The following is a 20391-nucleotide window of genomic DNA, read 5'->3' as shown; positions in this document are numbered from 1 at the left end:
CCGAACAAACAGACCGTGTTTGATCAGCAGTCCACTTTGGGGGGGGGGGGGGGGGGGGGGGGGGGGGGGGGTAACTAACATAGTGGGTAGAAGTGACAAACGAATCCCGGGTGATGGGCGTGCCAAGCAGTGAACGATGAGCTACAGCCGTAATGAAACACTGTCCATTAGATGTCGGACACAGCTCAATCTGCCCGACGATTTGTGCCACCATCTTACCATCTTCCACTGCTCTGATTGGGCAGAACTCTGGACTTAATTATAATAGCCAATTAAATCTTATGTGCTGTAGCCCATGCTTCCAAATTAGCCTGTAAGCATTAACACACACAACGACGCTGTTTGGCCTCACGAGCAAATTGTGGAGGCGAACACCTGGATGTGTGTTAATGTCCGCTAGAAGAAATGTGCTGCCATTATAAATAATTCTCTACAGACATTCAATATATAGTTTTTGGCATTTTTTTAATGAACAGAGTGTGTGTGTGTGTGTGTGTGTGTGTGTGTGTGTGTGTGTGTGTGTGTGTGTGTGTGTGCGCGTTCCACTTTTATCATCTAAAGCATCTGAATGAGAACTATTTGCTACCTAATCACTGGCTGCTGGGGTAAATGGAAGGCTGTGGAGTTCACACTCCTTGATCTAGCCATGTCAAGGAAGGTCTCCTCACGCCTGAGGAAGGAGATATCATAAACAAATTAGAGCGAGTGGAGGCATATCTCCTCTCAGCTGGAAATAAGGCAGCGGACAGGGGATTGCTGATGAATAATTACGGGCGGGCGTGGACGGCGTGTCAGAAGCAGGAGAGAGGCTTTTTGATCTCCTTTTGCGAGCTGTCATGTGTAAACGTGCTGTCAGGCCAGAGCCAGAGCAGGGGGAGAGAGACTCTGTTCTCATTTAGGGCTTGTTTGAAGATGAGTGAGGGTGATAAACCTATCAGCCACGCTCTCCTCCTATATTAACCGCAGCTGTGCGGACGGTGCCAACAGCGGGGGCTCATTTGAAGGTGCAGTGCCTCTTCTCCCCATGCCTGCTCCTCGTCCTGAGGAGCCCGGCCCACCTCCTTATCTCTGACCCACTGCCAACACTCCTGATTGGACAGATGGCTGGAGGAAGAGGGAATAGCATGCGCACGCACGCACGCTTGTGTATGTGTGTGTGCGCGCGTGTGTGTGTGTGTGTGTGTGTGTGTGTGTGTGTGTGTGTGTATGTTTATGCGTGCTCCATCAGTGGGGAAATGGTGTGTGAGTGTGCTTGGACCCTCATTCAAATACGCAGATGTTTAATGCCGGTGAATGTCTGTCCAGCAGGTACAGCTTACTGAGACCTTCCCAGATATCATCTGAGGATCCTTCATTTTCTCATCAGTCTATTCTCAGCCTTTTAGTGACTATCATCTCAGATCCTGCTCTGACTTAACTGCTTCCTTAAATGGACCTCTCGCCTCGGCATTTCAGAGGAAATTAAATAAGGCATGAAAGCGCATTGGAACGTTCTTCAACCCGGGCCTTTCCGCACGGAGCCATCTAAACGCATACATTAGAGTGAAAGAAAAGCTGCGGGTCTTTTATAGTGCAGATCTCCCTTGTCGTCTGAGACTGAGGTGAGCTGAAGCACAGGAGGCAGGGCCTGTGTGCTGTACCTACAGTGCTGACACACCAGGGACACACCGCGACAAGACATCGGGCTTCCTTCCTCACAAGATACTTCCAACACATGCAGTTCAGTGTCTCCAATGTGTGAAAGCCATGCAAATGAACACTGAATTTCAAGTGCGCTAATAATTCTCTGTGAGAAGTAACAGTATTCAAGGTCGGAGGAGCTGTGGGCTTTACCTCCAAAGTGGTACGTCCCTCCCGTGGTGATGTGGACAGGGGCGCTGGCTCTCACCACCGAGGCCTCATCACCGTCGATGGTCAGCATTACGAAGTTCTCTTTAGCCACGAAGCGGACGTCATGCCATTCCCCATCATTTAACCCCATACCTGTTAACAGAGAGAGAGAGGGAGGGAAGGAGAGAAAGAGAAAGAGAGAGAGAGAAGGAGGGAGGGAGTGAAAGAGAAAGAGTGAGAGAGAGAGAGAGAGAGAGAGGGAGAGAGAAGGAGGGAGGGAGGGAGTGAAAGAGAGAAACAGAGTGAGAGTGAGAGAGAAGGAGGGAGGGAGGGAGTGAAAGAGAGAAACAGAGTGAGAGAGACAGACAGTGAGGGAATGAAAGAGAAACAGTGAGAAAGAGAGGGAGATAGGGGGAGGGAGGGAGTGAAAGAGACAGTGAGTAATGTGTATTACACTAACACACCCACCACACCTGTCACTGTATAACAACACCAACAACAACAACAACTACAACAATAATAATAATAATCCTATTAATATATTTACTGCTCTTATTACTGTGATACTGTTGTATCTAATTAATTATAGTGTGTTGTCACTTCTTTTTTCTTTTTTGTCTTTTATTAGTTGTTAGAATTTTTATTACTATTTTGTTACTTATGAAAATCATGTTCAGTTTCATAATATTTGCTTTGGCAAAGGTGTACCTGATATAGTCAATAAAGCTGAACTGAGAGACAAAAAGAGAGAGAGAGAGAGAGAGAGAGAGAGAGAGAGAGAGAGAGAGAGAGAGAGAGAGAGAGAGAGAAGATAGTGGAAGATAGAGATATTGAGAAACGGAGAGAAATAGAGGTAGAAAAAGTCATAGGCAGGGAGAGAGATGGGACAGGGTTGGGACAGGGTAGGGACAGCATAGGGACATGGTAGGGACAATGTAGGGACAGGTGTTTGGACAGGATTGGGACAGGGTAGGGACAATGTAGGGACAGGTGTTGGGACAGGATTGGGACAGGGTAGGGACAGGGTAGGGACAGAGTTGGGACAGGATTGGGACAGGGTAGGGACAATGTAGGGACAGGTGTTGGGACAGGATTGGGACAGGGAAGGGACAGAGTTGGGACAGGATTGGGACAGGGTAGGGACAGAGTTGGGACAGGATTAGGACAGGGTACGGACAGGGTAGGAAGTTGACCTGAATAATGTTGTTCTCAGCCAAGCTGTCTTCTTTACATTTACATTTATGGCATTTAGCAGACGCTCTTATCCAGAGCGACTTACTAAAATGCTACGTAGTTGCTTGGAATCTCAAAGGTAGTATAGATAGTCCTGATCACAAGGTACTCTAAGCTGGAAAAACCACTAGACGAAAGTCATATGATACCTAACAATTATGCCAAGTCATTATTATACCTGAATATACACATCACCTGAGGAAAAAGACAGTAAGCAATTCCTATAACCCAATTATGCACAATACCTGAGGAAAAGACAGTAATCAATACCTGTAACAAACAGCTGAGGACAGACACTATATGATCATGTGTGTCCACTCTGCCACATCTTACACACTCTGCACACTTGTACTACGCTGTAGTCAATGTATAAAGGTAAAGTTACAGTTATACATCACCCTTTGGTTTAAAAGCAACCTAAACCTTAGAGTGTGTCTACTACCATATTGGAGGACTGAAATGGAATGAGGTCAAAATGAGCACTGATCATTTTCATACAATTACTTAAAGAAACATTTATATACAGCACTTATCTTTAACACTGCCCTTTTGCAGATACCATAGATAAGCACTATATATTAAGATATATAATATCTGCGAATGCAATCTTGTCACCAGCTTTTATACTGTGCACGGCAACACAGCCACATGACCTTGTCGATTAAACCCCTGAGATTAAGGCCTTGAGAGGCAGGTTCTGAGCCTGGAGACATGCCGCCTTCAACCTCTTTACGAGCTTACAGCGAGAAACCTATAATAACAACAAGCACATTCTTATAATGCATCTGCAAAGTCCTTATAATAATGGGGTTCAGTACGTTCCATGTCATGCATTTTGACTAAATGCATTTTCAACAGCACATAAATTTCCCTAAACAATACGCACAATTGTGTAATAAGGGGATTGCTTGCTTTATAAAAATGCAATCAGAGATTATGGGAGGGTTCTTCAAGCACAGTGCTTTATCAAGAGCAGCCTGCCGGAGTCCTCTGATTGCCACACATTCAACGCTGACAACATGGGGCCCATCAAGCAGGTCAATAGGTTGATGAGCACCAAATTACAAGGCACGCTTCGAATCTCAATCAGCCGTGCGCTCTGCTCTGAAGACCCTGGGGCCCAGGTTAACAGGCCGACTACAGACACTGATTTAGCACTTCTGATCAATAAATCATGGGCCTGTGGTCTTTACTCTCTAGTCGTACAGGGTGTAAGCCACCAGAAGCTGATCAGAACAGCCACCATGGAGCATGGTTCATCAAAATACCGCTTTATTTCACTATTTATAATAAAATGATGAAAAGACTTTAACTCACTGAAGCGTCTTGATTGAATATTTTGCCACTAACACGTAGCCAGTAGTACAGAACACACACGCGCACGCACACACACACACACACACACACACACACACACACATTCTTGTATTAATCTCTTGGTGGGGACACTAGTCAAGCACATGCTTTTCGGGGACACCACTTTCCTGTGGTTCTATAGATGTGAAAAAAATCAGGCATGCATAATTAAAATCTACAAATACAATTGTCATCTTAGATTTTTGATTTAACCAAGTAAGTATCCCAGTGTGTTACCAGCATGTCAAATGGGGACTTAGGATCTGATTTGCATAACACAGAAATTAGCATATGTGTATGTAACATAATGGGGACAGTACACACAGATCAATTAGTTAAAAAACATCACGGGGACATTTAAAAACGAAAAAATATATATATACATACATACACACACAAATAAATGCATACAAAAAGCCATCTTGTGTAACGAATGACTCCCTTTTTTATTTCTGTCAAGGCCAGTTACAAAAAATAATATATAAAACAAAAGTGTGACAGGAGTCAACAGCAGAGCTGTACAGTATAACTAAAGTAGTGTGAAAAAATAGCAGTTTTTGATTTTACTGCACAAATTATGACATGCCTTATGGCTTTTCCAATGCCCTAAAAATAATAGTGAGGCCACCTACACACCACCCACACACCACCTACACACCACCCACACACCACCCACACACCACCCCCACACCACCCACACACCACCCACACACCATGTAGAATGTAGAAAAAAAAAAACCCAAAAAGTACGACCGTTGATGTTTACATCTGTGAATGACTCCCTTTTTTATTTCTGTCAAGGCCAGTTACAAAAAATAATATATAAAACAAAAGTGTGACAGGAGTCAACAGCAAGAGCTGTACAGTATAACTAAAGTAGTGTGAAAAAATAGCAGTTTTTGATTTTACTGCACAAATTATGACATGCCTTATGGCTTTTCCAATGCCCTAAAAATAATACACTGAGGCCACCCACACACCACCCACACACCACCTACAGACCAACCACACACCACCCATACACCACCTACACACCACCCACACACCACCCACACACCACCTACACACCAACCACACACCACCTACACACCACCTACACACCACCTACACACCACCTACACACCACCCACACACCATGTAGAATGTAGAAAAAACAAACCCAAAAAGTACGACCGTTGATGTTTACATCTGTGAATGACTCCCTTTTTTATTTCTGTCAAGGCCAGTTACAAAAAATAATATATAAAACAAAAGTGTGACAGGAGTCAACAGCAGAGCTGTACAGTATAACTAAAGTAGTGTGAAAAAATAGCAGTTTTTGATTTTACTGCACAAATTATGACATGCCTTATGGCTTTTCCAATGACCTAAAAATAATACACTGAGGCCACCTACACACCACCCATACACCACCCACACACCACCCATACACCACCTACACACCACCCATACACCACCTACACACCAACCACACACCACCTACACACCACCCATACACCACCTACACACTACCCATACACCACCCACACACCACCCATACACCACCCACACACCATGTAGAATGTAGAAAAAAAACCCCCAAAAAGTACGACCGTTGATGTTTACATCTGTGAATGACTCCCTTTTTTATTTCTGTCAAGGCCAGTTACAAAAAATAATATATAAAACAAAAGTGTGACAGGAGTCAACAGCAGAGCTGTACAGTATAACTAAAGTAGTGTGAAAAAATAGCAGCTTTTGGTTTTACTGCACAAATTATGACATGCCTTATGGCTTTTCCAATGCCCTAAAAATAATACACTGAGGCCACCTACACACCACCCATACACCACCCACACACCAACTACACACCAACCACACACCACATACACACCAACCACACACCACATACACACCACCCATACACCACCCACACACCACCCATACACCACCTACACACCACCTACACACCACCCACACACCACCCATACACCACATACACACCACCCATACACCACATACACACCACCCACACACCACCTACACACCACCCACACACCACCTACACACCATGTAGAATGTAGAAAAAAAAACCCCAAAAAGTACGACCATTGATGTTTACATCTGTTAATTTAGAAAAAAACATTTAACGTTCTAATTTATGCCTCTTTTGTAAGCCACAATGCGATTGTGAACAAAGAATTTGACACTTTGCCAGTCTCTGTTTTTAAGTGCTAAAGGCTCAGCACTTATGCATCTCTCACAGACTGCCTTCCCTGGGACACGACATGAAATAATAAAGTGTTTGAGATGTCTTTCCACAGCCTGGATCTCCTCGACTTCCCAAGCTTTTCTTTTTTTCTGGGTTGATGTTTTACCTAAATGTGAGAAATAAATATTGATATAAAAGCAAATGGAGTATGATGAGGTAAATAAGGAGTTAGTTAAACTATTTCAATAATGTTGTAAAACTCTCATAAAACGCAAGTTTGACTGGGCATTACAACGATGTGTGGCAAACACATTGAGAAACAAAACATCACTTTAACTGAAAGTATCTGAAGGGAATTCTTACTGTGTGCCTGGGACACAACTGCAGTGTCAAACAGTGGAACCGGTGTTTCACGTGACCCTTCGTGTGTTGCTTTTGCTGAAAGTTTTCAACATTAACAGTTTTCAATATTATATTTCAACTATTATATTTTCAACATTACAATTACATCTAAAAATGTTTCAACAATATGTATCATATCCATGTTTGTCTACAAAATAATACTAAAATCTTATAGTTTCATAGCAATTACCTGTGCAAGATGGGGTGTTTAGGTCTGGTCCTGGAGCTGCTTTAGTTAAGAATTAAAGATTGTGATTCTGATTTTGTTTTGATGAAATACAAGTTAATTAATGAGACAGATTTAATGAGCCTCATTAATAACTTAAGTCAATTTTATGTACTATTTGTAATATATGTGAAACCCCTACAAATCCCATTTGAAATCCCATTCCAATTACTGCAAAATCATGAAAATCTGAAATTGCATACCTTCAAGTTCTTCAACATTTCCAACCTCTTCCTCACTTTTTCCTTCATCATCAATGACCTCAATCTCCTCTGTGGAGATTGAAAAACAATGTATTGATAAATAAGTAAATAAGGCTCATAGGTTGCAACATTAAAACATCTGTACTGTTGCATGACTGAATTAATGAATGATTGGATAATAAGAGAGACAGAGGTACATTGTTATATACCATTTGGGTCAATATTGATCTCATCCAAATTCTTGCCCTTGAAGTCCCCAAGTCTCCCTTGTTCTAATGCCATCAGAATTTTACTGACTTTTGCAAGTTGGAGGGTCTTCTCAGGAAGGCGATAGTATTCCCTATGAATTCTGATGTCATGCCCCAGGAAGTTTGCTAACTGATCCATGTCTGTGTCCTTCAAGTTTAGAACTGTAGAAAGAGTGGCAGCATGCTTCCGTAGTTTTGTGGATGTCAGTGCACCAGGACTGCTTGCATTACAAGACTTTGCAAAGCTGCGGATACAGTCTGAGCCTCTGTAATGGGACATTGCTGATGGCCGAGCAAACAGGTACACGTTGTCTTTCAACACTCCACATGTGTCTCTGTTCTTAACCAGCAGTTCTAATGCACTCAACATTTTAGGCGTTAAAAGAATAGGGACTGGACGTCCTCTTTTCCCTCTAGTTACAATTCTGGAGAAATGTCTGCAGAGTTTTTTCTCAACTTCAGAAAGGGCCCAATCTATATCACCATGTGGATCACTGGTGTCCCTGGATAAGAAAGTGGATAGGGGCATACTTGATACTTCTCCCTCTCTACGGCGGTTAAAAAGAATGATCTGAGTCAACATGACCTGTGCAAGGTCAGACCAATATTTTGCTGTGGGCTCTGATGATAATTGCTTGATGGATTCATCTTGCATTTTATTGAGAAATGCATGAAGTTTTTGCACATCTTCTGTAAAAGGCAAAACTGTGGGGGCATTCCACTTTGACTCCTCAAGATTTCGTGCCGCTGTTGCAGAAATCAATTCACACCACCGTTCTGTATGTATTTCTTGAAAGCTACTGAGTTTCTGTGCTAAGCAGTGGTCTTTTTCAATCAAAGCTTTAGCTTTCACAAGTTTGCTTAGCTTCATTAGGCTTATTCCAAGTTTCTTTGCTAGAGAAGGAGTTTTGTATGTGTTAGTTTCGCTATTATATCCACAAGTGTGTCGGACAGCTAAAACCATTTTCATGTAGTTTTGTGGGTCTATGAAATCTTCTATTGTCTTCAGGGATGCAACCTTTTTGCCAGCTATCAGTAGTTTTCCTAATTCTCGCAACTTCTGTCGTATGCATGCCTTAGTCTTGGCAGTTGATCCACCTTTGTTCAGCAAATGTTCTCCTAGCTGAATGATGCAGCTATCATTTTTGACAGTAGCTGTGATTTCATCTGCATTCATGACACTTAAAGTCTTCCATAGTGCTTTGCTTATGTGTGAAGGTACAGGCTGTGTGAATGCACAGAGAGACTGGACTCGGTTTTTCCCAGGTTTTGCATTACAGTCTTCAGGGCGTAGCTTGCAGACCTTCACGTGTCTCCAAAGAACAATCCTGGTGAATAACCCTTGGCAATATGCACAATGCATGAAGTCAGTGCCTTGTGCTTTCTTTGGTGGTCGTTTACATGGAACCAGTTCACCATTGCCGGTTTTAATTACAGCAGCATTATGGACATAGTTCCCTCTGCGACGTAAATCATCCAAATGCATTTTTCTCTGTTTGGAAGCCTTTGGAAAACTGCATGCTACAGCCACTTCTCTTTCGTTGGAATGGACATACTGCAAATGTCTTGCTATTTTACTAAAAGGTTTCAAACAAAACAGACAGTAATGTTTCTTGTCATATACTCTACGACCATCACACTGTCTTTTGACTGCATTAACTACTACTGTCTCTTCTTGTTGCATAAGCTCAGAGCTGCTGGAGCCTCCATCACTCTCCATCACTTGACGTTTGCCGGGCCTCTCACCTATATCCATGACTTCATGACTGTCTCCCTCTTCAACACCCATGACACCTAAAGGTGTGCTATCAAGACTAGATTTAGAGTGGAGAGCTTCAGATGTGGAACATGGACGGCTATGTTTCAGAGGTTTAAGGGACATGCTACTCTCTGAACTACTCTCATTGCTTTCCTCTCTAGAGTTAGGAATGTACTCCTCTTCACTGTCTGCAGTAGAATCAAACAGCTCATCTGACTCTTCAGGATTGAACTCCCTCATCTAAAAAATTACAAGATAATTTATTCAATTTTGAAGACAGTAAGCTTCAAAGAATAAAATCTGTTCATATAACAAGCATTTATCTCCTACATGATTTTTGGAATATTTAAGAATTTCCATAAAAAAATGCAGCTTCACATTTTCCACCATTTTAAAGTAAATGTCATGGCATGTACACTACCGTTCAAAAGTTTGAGGTCACTTAGAAATGTTCTTATTTTTGAAAGAAAAGCATTTTTTTTTCAATTTAGCTAACAATAAATGCATCAAATACACACTCTATACATTATTAATGTGGTAAATGACTATTCTAGCTGTAAACGTCTGGTTTTTAATGCAATATCTACATAGATGTATGGAGACCCATTTCCAACAACCATCACTCCAGTGTTCTAATGGTACATTGTGTTTGCTGTGTAAGAAGGCTTTTGGATATTTAGAAAACCCTTGAAAACCCTTGTGCAAGTAGGTTAGCACAGCTCAAAACAGTTTTGCTGATTAGAGAAGCTATAAAACTGACCTTCCTTTAAGCTAGTTGAGAATCTGGAGCATTACAATTGTTGGTTCGATTAAACTCACAAAATGGCCAGAAAAAGACAACTTTCAATTGAAACTCAACAGTCTATTCTTGTTATTCTTGTATGATTTCCTACAATGGTGTGTATTACTCCCTTCAGAGGAGAGCACAAACAGGCTCTAACCAGAGTAGAAGGAGAAGTGGAAGGCCCCGCTGCACAACTGAGCAAGAAGACAAGTACATTAGAGTCTCAAGTTTGAGAAATCGACGCCTCACAGGTCCTCAACTGGCAGCTTCATTAAATAGTACCCGCAAAACGCCAGTGTCAACGTCTAAAGTGAAGAGGTGACTCCGGGATGCTGGCCTTCAGGGCAGAGTGGCAAAGAAAAAGCCATATCTGAGACTGGCTAATAAAAGAAAAAGATTAATACGGGCAAAAGAACACAGACATTGGACAGAGGAAGATTGGAAAAAAGTGTTATGGACAGACAAATCAAAGTTTGAGGTGTTTGGATCACACAGACGAACATTTGTGAGACGCAGAACAACTGAAAAGATGCTGGATCTGAAAAGATCTGTCAAACATGGTGGAGGTAATGTGATGGTCTGGGGTTGCTTTGGTGCTGGTAAAGTGGGAGATTTGTACAAGGTAAAAGGGATTTTGAATAAGGAAGGCTATCACTCCATTTTGCAACACCATGCCACCATGCCATACCCTGTGGACAGCGCTTGATTGGAGCCAATTTCATCCTGCAACAGGACAATGAAGAAGCAGGCAGCTGATGTTTTATCGGTAATGGAGAGGCCAGCGCAGTCACCAGATCTCAACCCCATTGAGTTGTTGTGGGAGCAGCTTGACCGTATGGTACGAAAAAAGTGCCCATCAACCCAATCAAACTTGTGGGAGCGACTTCTGGAAGCATGGGGTGAAATTTCTCCAGATTACCTCAGCAAATTAACAGCTAGAATGCCAAAGGTCTGCAATGCTGTAATTGCTGCTAAGGGAGCATTCTTTGACGAAAGCAAAGTTTAAAGTAGAAAATTATTTCAAAAAAAAAAAAAAAAACATTATTTCTACCTTGTCAATGTCTGGACTATATTTCTATTCATTTTGCAATTCATTTGATAAATAAAAGTATGAGATTTCAGGAAAAACACAAAATTGTCGAGGTGACCCCAAACTTTTGAACGGTAGTGTAAATGGGTGTTTGTAAGATATGAATGAACATGCCAGTGAAGCTGAATTAATCCGCTTCTAAAAAAAAAATGACGCACACTTACTATAACACTTCTAGTCCTTTTTAATCTTGGTACACAAACACCCTCTTCAACAATGTCTTCTGATGATGAATTCTTCAACAAATGAACAAAAAACATCACTGATGCACAAAAATATTTGAGAGAGTGTAAACAATAATTCCATAAAGTCCATAAATCTTTCCACAATATAGGTTGCATTGATACGAGTAGCCACAGCACAATTTAACATTTCAAAGTGTTCTCAAATGAAATCTGCAGGAAATTTAATTCTTAAAGTAGTATGCTGTGAGGATTAGAAATTCTTATTGTCATTCAATAGGACAAGTAAAGCTGCACCCATGTCCAGATTACAATTTCAAAAAGGTTTAAAAAACAAACGTACCTGGCCTGAAGTGATGTCAATGGCATGATCCTTCATAGGCTCTAACTGACGAGATACAGGGCTGATCCGGGCAGTCATCTTAGGATTGTAATATATCATCTATAAAATTCAAATGCAGCTGATTTCATAATGTTAGTGCACATTGATAGTGGTCAAGTATGTATCAGTGTTTCAAGAAGTCTCTCGTTATATTCATTGCTCTTCAACAAAAACTTTGTAAGACCCTGTTAATTTTTTGACAAGAAAGAGGAAAATCCAACTTTTGAAAGGGGTCAATCTAGGCCTGAGATAATAGTTTAATTTCATATGATGAGTAACTGTTCCACAAATTATGGTGATTAGTGATTTAGATCTTCACTGAGTGCAACCAATAAAGTACAAGCCCAAAGTAGCTAAACTGGCTGATATGCCTTTTTGTTTCCTAGCTAAGATAAATTTCACAATTTAAAATGATTTCACCATCAAAAACTGAGTATGACTGCGAGAAACCTACCGGTTTGTGTGCTGAGGAACAAGTAGCCAGAGTGGAGCCCGACTCCAACTGTTGCCTGTTCTCTTGAGCATTGCTCTCAAAATGTGTGTCCTTATCAGTCATCTGTAAATATATAGTAGAATTGGACAAGTGTGAGCAAATCACAAGAGATGCTGTATAATTCAAAGATGCTGTTTATATATATCAACACTTTAGGATATAAATGAGGTAAATCAGAAATTGAATCAACCAACAATGATTACAATATCTAGAAACAAAAAATGAATTCCAGGCCTAGACTTGTAGTTCTCAAAGTAAATGATTTCACCATTAAAAACAGACTGGCCTTACAGTTCCCCAACAATCATTCCGATATATAAACACTGTAGTAAACATTAATTGCAAAACAATCAAGAGGGCTTAAACACATCAAACACTAAACGTTCTTTGTGAGGACGCTTAACACTTTTAGCGACCATGTGACTTGTGGGGACACCGAACTGAGAGCATCCAATCAGTATTTATTTCATTCACACTAATTTGACCAAAACCTACAATGTGGGGACTCCGTGAGGTTATCAAATACAAAATGCAAAACAGACAAAATGTAATGTTTTAGAACATCAAAGCTCAATCAAGGTATACTTTTCCACTTTGAGTTTCTCATACCATATAGTGTAAAGGCACAAACCTCAGAGTTGACAATATTCAGACTGAAAAGTAGCCCTTCATGTAACCAAAAGATGTACTGCACCCTAAGAAACATCTGTGCATGACTGCGAGAAACCTACCGGTTCATGTGCTGAGGAACAAGTAGCCAGAGTGGAGCCCGACTCCAACTGTTGCCTGTTCTCTTGAGCATTGCTCTCAAAATGTGTGTCCTTATCAGTCATCTGTAAATATATAGTAGAATTGGGCAAGTGTGAGCAAATCACAAGAGATGCTGTATAATTCAAAGATGCTGTTTATATATATCATCACTTTAGGATATAAATGAGGTAAATCAGAAATTGAATCAACTAACAATGATTACAATATCTAGAAACAAAAAATGAATTCCAGGCCTAGACTTGTAGTTCTCAAAGTAAATGATTTCACCATTAAAAACAGACTGGCCTTACAGTTCCCTAACAATCATTCCGATATATAAACACTGTAGTAAACATTAATTGCAAAACAATCAAGAGGGCTTAAACACATCAAACACTAAACGTTCTTTGTGAGGACGCTTAACACTTTTAGCGACCATGTGACTTGTGGGGACACTGAACTGAGAGCATCCAATCAATATTTATTTCATTCACACTAATTTGACCAAAACCTACAATGTGGGGACTCCGTGAGGTTATCAAATACAAAAAGCAAAACAGACAAAATGTAATGTTTTAGAACATCAAAGCTCAATCAAAGTATACTTTTCCACTTTGAGTTTCTCATACCATATAGTGTAAAGGCACAAACCTCAGAGTTGACAATATTCAGACTGAAAAGTAGCCCTTCATGTAACCAAAAGATGTACTGCACCCTAAGAAACATCTGTGCATGACTGCGAGAAACCTACCGGTTCGTGTGCTGAGGAACAAGTAGCCAGAGTGGAGCCCGACTCCAACTGTTGCCTGTTCTCTTGAGCATTGCTCTCAAAATGTGTGTCCTTATCAGTCATCTGTAAATATATAGTAGAATTGGACAAGTGTGAGCAAATCACAAGAGATGCTGTATAATTCAAAGATGCTGTTTATATATATCAACACTTTAGGATATAAATGAGGTAAATCAGAAATTGAATCAACTAACAATGATTACAATATCTAGAAACAAAAAATGAATTCCAGGCCTAGACTTGTAGTACTCAAACCTTCTTTCGCCATGGCCAGTCTTTGCCTCCATAATCATACGCTATTTCATCTCCTTCTTTTATATCCTCTATGGCATAAAGGCAGAGATGAGGCCTTCCTTCCACTTCAGTCATCTTCATTCTGCAATTTGGGTGCTTGTGGTCATCATTAACCAACCTCCCAAATGACCCGTCTTCTTTTGCAGCATCAATACTTTGCAAAAGAGATACAAACAGGAAAAAGATAATTGAAGCCTTTGTGTGTACCTGTGTGATATGCACAGTGAGTCAAGACCACAGCTATGTTGTTATCTGAAGGTTTCTTTAAGAAAAGCCATGTACTAAAAACACCATTAAGCAATTACTGACCACACAAGATGGCATGTGCTATTTCAATGTCAAGATTCAGACAACCCACTTCTATTTCATTCCTTCAAGACATCCTTTCACATATACAATGTTAACAGACTTTAAATGACTGACAAAACAAGATGCTTACCACCACATTTTCCCCTTCCATTTGAAGTCAAACATGAACACAGTGCATGAACTGTGGTAGAGTTTTCTTCTTCGCCGAGCTTCACTAAAATCAATCAGATCACCCCTGTACTCAACCACAAAATCACCCTTGGAAAACGGAGCTAAGGAGAAGACACCACGTCCTGCAAAAATATTAAGTTGTGTTAAGTTGTTTCACCACTAAACTGATTAAAGCACTCTTCGTTAAACACTATGGTTTTAAATACTAAAGTGATGACCTACCCACTCACCACACACCTCCACCATCCATCACTCTACCTCCCAACCCCCTCCACCATCCATCATTCTACCTCCCAAACACCCTCCACCATTCATTACACTACCCCCCAAACACCCTCCCCCATTCATTACACTACCCCCCAAACACCCTCCCCCATTCATTACACTACCTCCCAAACACCCTCCACCACTCATTACACTACCTCCCAAACACCCTCCACCATTCATTACACTACCTCCCAAACACCCTCCACCATTCATTACACTACCTCCCAAACACCCTCCACCATCCATCACTCTACCTCCCAAACACCCTCCACCATCCATCACTCTACCTCCCAAACACCCTCCACCATTCATTACACTACCTCCCAAACACCCTCCACCATTCATTACACTACCTCCCAAACACCCTCCACCATCCATCACTCTACCTCCCAAACACCCTCCACCATCCATCACTCTACCTCCCAAACACCCTCCACCATTCATTACACTACCTCCCAAACACCCTCCACCATCCATCACTCTACCTCCCAAACACCCTCCACCATCCATCACTCTACCTCCCAAACACCCTCCACCATCCATCACTCTACCTCCCAAACACCCTCCACCATTCATTACACTACCTCCCAAACACCCTCCACCATTCATTACACTACCTCCCAAACACCCTCCACCATCCATTACTCTACCTCCCAAACACCCTCCACCATCCATCACTCTACCTCCCAAACACCCTCCACCATTCATTACACTACCTCCCAAACACCCTCCACCATTCATTACACTACCTCCCAAACACCCTCCACCATCCATCACTCTACCTCCCAAACACCCTCCACCATTCATTACACTACCTCCCAAACACCCTCCACCATTCATTACACTACCTCCCAAACACCCTCCACCATTCATTACACTACCTCCCAAACACCCTCCACCATTCATTACACTACCTCCCAAACACCCTCCACCATTCATTACACTACCTCCCAAACACCCTCCACCATTCATTACACTACCTCCCAAACACCCTCCACCATTCATTACACTACCTCCCAAACACCCTCCACCATTCATTACACTACCTCCCAAACACCCTCCACCATCCATCACTCTACCTCCCAAACACCCTCCACCATTCATTACACTACCTCCCAAACACCCTCCACCATTCATTACACTACCTCCCAAACACCCTCCACCATTCATTACACTACCTCCCAAACACCCTCCACCATTCATTACACTACCTCCCAAACACCCTCCACCATTCATTATACGACCATGATTGTTAAAACTTGTAAATCCTGTAAAGCTGCATTGTGACAACATGTGTTGTGAAAAGCGCTATACAAATATATTTGATTTGATTCATTACACTACCTCCCAAACACCCTCCACCATCCGTCACTCTACCTCCCAACCCCCTCCACCATCCATCACTCTACCTCCCAAACACCCTCCACCATCCATCACTGCACCTCTCCCACCCCTCTACCATCTATCACTCCACCTCACCGCACCCACTCCAACAATCCATCACTCAACCTCACAAACCCTTTCCACCATCCATCACTACACCTCCCGCACCACTTTTACTCCTACTTATCCATGAAACATGAAAAAATAATGACTAATTATTTGTCATGGTTACTAAATACACAAGATTTGGATATTTTCATGTCTGGGAAAAATTAAATGGGTTAAACGTACCTTTCTGTGGATTAATGTACTTCACATCCATCTTTGATGTCTTATCAGTCATTGTAACCACATGGTTTATGGCATCTTGAAGTGGGCTAATTCTTCGTGGCATTTTTACCTCTTATTGTAATGTATTGAGATGAAATCTAAATAAAAAATAATAATAAAGTTCATAAAAGTTTTAAACAAAAAGCACAAAAATATAAACACAGGCAGTTCCACTATATGAATATATAATATGGAGGAGCATATTAATATTATCACATTCAAGGGTGCTTTGTACATAATGAGATGAAAAGGAAAGGCAGTACATTCACACAATGTATTGGTTGATGGAAAAACAAACGGACCAGGTAGGCTGCCTAACATTTCCAACGTCACTATGGTTTCGTTTGTCTGATCCGCAGCAGAAAGTTCTCTGAGGAGTAACTCTGTAACCCTAACCCTAGCTCTGTAAGCGCTCCCCTCCCCCACTGCACAGATCCTCCCCTCCCCCAACTAGCTAGGTTTGCCTTCGCTACCGCTGCAATATTACAGCGTTGTCTCGTCTTATAAACGAGGTGAAGCACAGAATCCGCTTTAAACGACTATGCACCAATATGTATTGCATAGCAACCCTTTCATAACTGGTTTAAAGATAACAAAACTCTTAAACACATGAATGAAATCACAGCAGCTTAAATACAAAATACTCCGCTGCAGAAAGTTCTCTGAGGAGTAACTCTGTAACCCTAACCCTAGCTCTGTAAGCGCTCCCCTCCCCCATCTAGCTAGGTTCGCCTTCGCTACCGCTGCAATATTACAGCGTTGTCTCGTCTTATAAACGAGGTGAAACGATTTGTTTTTAATAATAACTATGGTCCAATACGTATTGCATAGCAACCCTTTCGTAACTGGTTTAAGGATAACCAAACGTTTTTAAACACATGAATGAAATCACAGCAGTTTAAATACAAAATACGCCGCTGCAGAAAGTGTTCTCTGAGCAGCGAATCTGTAGAAACCACCGCGCTCACCCGGCCGCACTCAGCAGATCACCCCCATCTAGCTAAGTTACTGCACATACAATGGGGAAGTACTAACCTGAGCTAACGTTTAGCAAAGCTTTCAGACCTAGAGCTGTGCATGTCGAACATTTAAAAACGATGTTTTATAGTTGAGCACATACTCGCAATACTGGACTTTTACAAAATAAAGTTTTGAGTTTGACCTGTTAAAACGTGGTTTTCTGCACTGGCTAGGGAATACTTAATTGGTTAGCTGCGTTTAGTTGGAATAGACATCTACTTTTAATTATTATTTTACTACATATATTTAAAAGCATACACTGCTTGACGAAGAAATGTTGCGCATATTTGTTTTAATACATGAATGAAATCAAACCAGTTTAACTAGTAAAATATGTGCTTACCTGTCATGAAGACAGTCGAGGAAAATAGCAATTAGGCTTACATACGATCCATGAGAAACTAATGGCGATGATGGGAGTTGTAGTCTTCTTCTACTTCCTGTATTAGTCTTTTCGGTCCGTGAGAGCAACTTCAAAAAACTACATCCACCATTTTAAGATTTCACAAGTCGGCTTTTTCGTGTACTTAAATACACTATTAAAACTGCAATTTTCTCAGACAAACCTCATAACTTTGACTGTAACTCACATGTTAGGAATTATTATGCCATATGTCAGCACAAAATAAGTACTTATATTGACTTGCTGAATGCTCAGCTTGTTAGATCATGAAAACGATCAAGTTAACAATTTTATTCAGATTATTACTTTAAGTAATAATTAGACTTGATCTAAAGTAGACTTGATCATGTAAAATACACTGGAATCTAATTTAATTTATATTTATTGGATCAAAATTTACTATATTTTACCTTCACAACTGTGATCAAGGTTAGGGTGTTTGCCGTAGGTCGGATATGCATAAATTAAACATGCAAAGTGTGTTAGTCGGGCGGGGGTTACCCCGCCCCCTGCAATACCAACTTCAGACTATAGAGGCCACTGTGGAGAACAGCGTCACACACACAAATTAGGTCCAAACCGTCCTCATGGGCCTAAGCTAAATCGAGCAGGAAGCGTCTACCCACAACCTCCTCTATACATTTTAATGGGTCCCCCTTGTGGGGACCAGGTTTTTTGTCCCCATGATGTTTTGTGACCCCATAAGGTTGGTGTGTAAACAGAATGATGTCCCCATGAAGAGATAAATACAAACCCACGCACACACACACACACACACACACACACACACACAAAGATGGGCACTCGAGTGAGTGACTCGAGTCGAAGTCGTACTTAAGTCGTCTACAAAAAGACTTCAGACTTGACTTGAAACTCATCCCTAATGACTCTCGACTCGACTCGGACTCGTCCAAAATGACAATAAGTTTCAGTCCATTATCCAGGCACTGTTTGCGAGTTATAAAAAAATACATTCTTTGGGTATTAATTTTGCCATTATTCTTTACTTTCGCTTCGGTGATTTGGGACACAGCCCCTTTTCTCGTGACGTATCACAACGTTTATCATAAGCGGGAAATTGGAGAGAAAAGTCAAATGTAAAAAACGAGGTTGGCTCTGTTCGAAATAGCCTACTACATACTGGAAACTGCATACTGGACTTAGTATATACTGGATACAGCATACTGGTCCTCGTAGTAGTATGCAGTACAGTTTCCAGTATGCGACAAAAGCAAAGCATACTACGGGGTCACGTGAACGGAGCGTTGCATGATGGGATGCAGTACACCACGAAGATAGTTCTGTTCTGTGTAGTATAATATTATTTTTCCTAGAAAAGTGTCTTTTTTTTTTACTATTTATTTATTTACAATATGTAAAAAATGTTATATATACATACACACTCAGATATACAGGAGTGAAAGCAGGAATGATTTAAACTCGCTATTCTTACACATGGTTATATTATACAGTTATGTGCAAACATTTGCAAACGGAGTTTCATTTATGTCACGTTGAGGACCCCGGCCCCTCCCCTTTTGGGCGTGTGTATACGTAGTCCACGTGCTTTGTCTGCGTCAGTGGAACTCCGTGGTTATGGTTATGTCGTGTGATAATGTGTATCACCTGTGAATCGTCTCGTAATCACGTGGGGTTAATGTGGTCTGTCTATTTAATGTGCGCTCGCGCAGTGTCCTGTGCTCATCGTTGTCTAAGTCTGCACGTTGTGTGATTATTCTGTGTTGCTCGTGCGCTATTGCACAACCGTAATTTGTTATTAAAAGTGACGTTTGCCACGAAAGCAAGGATTCCCGTGTCTCGTCCTTCGTCCTGCCCGCACGTCACATAACGACGAGCCGTGTGAGACACCATGCCGGGCTACGCCACCCGACCGAAGAGGGGCAATCGAGTCAGCAAGCGGCGCCATCGCGCCTCTTCTCCTGGCCAGCGCTGCCAAGCCACCGCCAACCCCGAGCTCATGGAGCAGGACCCGCTATGCGCCTATATGCTGCGCATGGCTCGGGAATCCTCCGTCCCCGAGATAGCGGACAACTTCCTCGAGCAGGCACGGCGGATATGGCGAGAGCGACACCCCTCTCCTTCCCGTGACCCCTCGCCTCTGAGGATGGGTGCGTTCGTGCTTTGCTCGACGGAGAGCACTCCAGAGAGCGAGTTTGGGGAGGAGGATTCGCCAAGCGAGGGGGAGGAGGAAGAGGACTATCCTCCGTCTGAGGACTCCACCTCCACTGTGGACTACGGTGGGAGGGAGGAGGAGGAAGACTACCCTCCGTCTGA

The 20391-nt window shown here is 41.8% G+C and overlaps 2 protein-coding genes and 1 long non-coding RNA gene across 6 annotated transcripts in view; all 3 read right to left on the bottom strand.

Moving 5' to 3' along the window:
- The window catches only part of cntnap2a (contactin associated protein 2a), a 342082-nt gene that overhangs the window by 152234 nt on the left and 169457 nt on the right, over positions 1-20391 (bottom strand). For all 3 annotated transcript variants that reach the window (XM_077012789.1, XM_077012790.1, XM_077012791.1), the window contains exon 9: positions 1834-1983. In XM_077012789.1, coding sequence (XP_076868904.1) covers positions 1834-1983 — 150 coding nt within the window. The remainder of the gene's footprint in view (positions 1-1833; positions 1984-20391) is intronic.
- LOC143519403 (uncharacterized) lies at positions 6484-13210 on the bottom strand. Its single transcript, XM_077012792.1, has 8 exons — positions 13111-13210; positions 12341-12442; positions 11848-11946; positions 11487-11558; positions 7442-7510; positions 7203-7241; positions 6974-7048; positions 6484-6776 (listed from the first exon to the last, which is right to left on the bottom strand). Exons 2-6 carry the CDS (start codon positions 12440-12442, stop codon positions 7221-7223), a joined length of 363 nt encoding a protein of 120 aa, XP_076868907.1. The 5' UTR covers positions 13111-13210; the 3' UTR covers positions 6484-6776; positions 6974-7048; positions 7203-7220.
- Positions 13881-18757, bottom strand: LOC143519404 (uncharacterized). 2 transcript variants are annotated; one of them, XR_013132420.1, is made up of 5 exons: positions 18037-18757; positions 16635-16771; positions 14653-14815; positions 14175-14367; positions 13881-13982 (listed from the first exon to the last, which is right to left on the bottom strand). It is a non-coding gene; the product is annotated as an uncharacterized LOC143519404 (long non-coding RNA). The 2 variants fall into 2 exon arrangements; XR_013132421.1 differs by lacking the exon at positions 18037-18757 and adding an exon at positions 16976-17064.

Source organism: Brachyhypopomus gauderio, chromosome 7 (genome assembly GCF_052324685.1).
Source record: "Brachyhypopomus gauderio isolate BG-103 chromosome 7, BGAUD_0.2, whole genome shotgun sequence".
Taxonomy (NCBI): Eukaryota; Metazoa; Chordata; class Actinopteri; order Gymnotiformes; family Hypopomidae; genus Brachyhypopomus; species Brachyhypopomus gauderio.
Note: the sequence above shows the minus strand (reverse complement) of the source record. Positions and strands in the feature narration are given on the sequence as shown.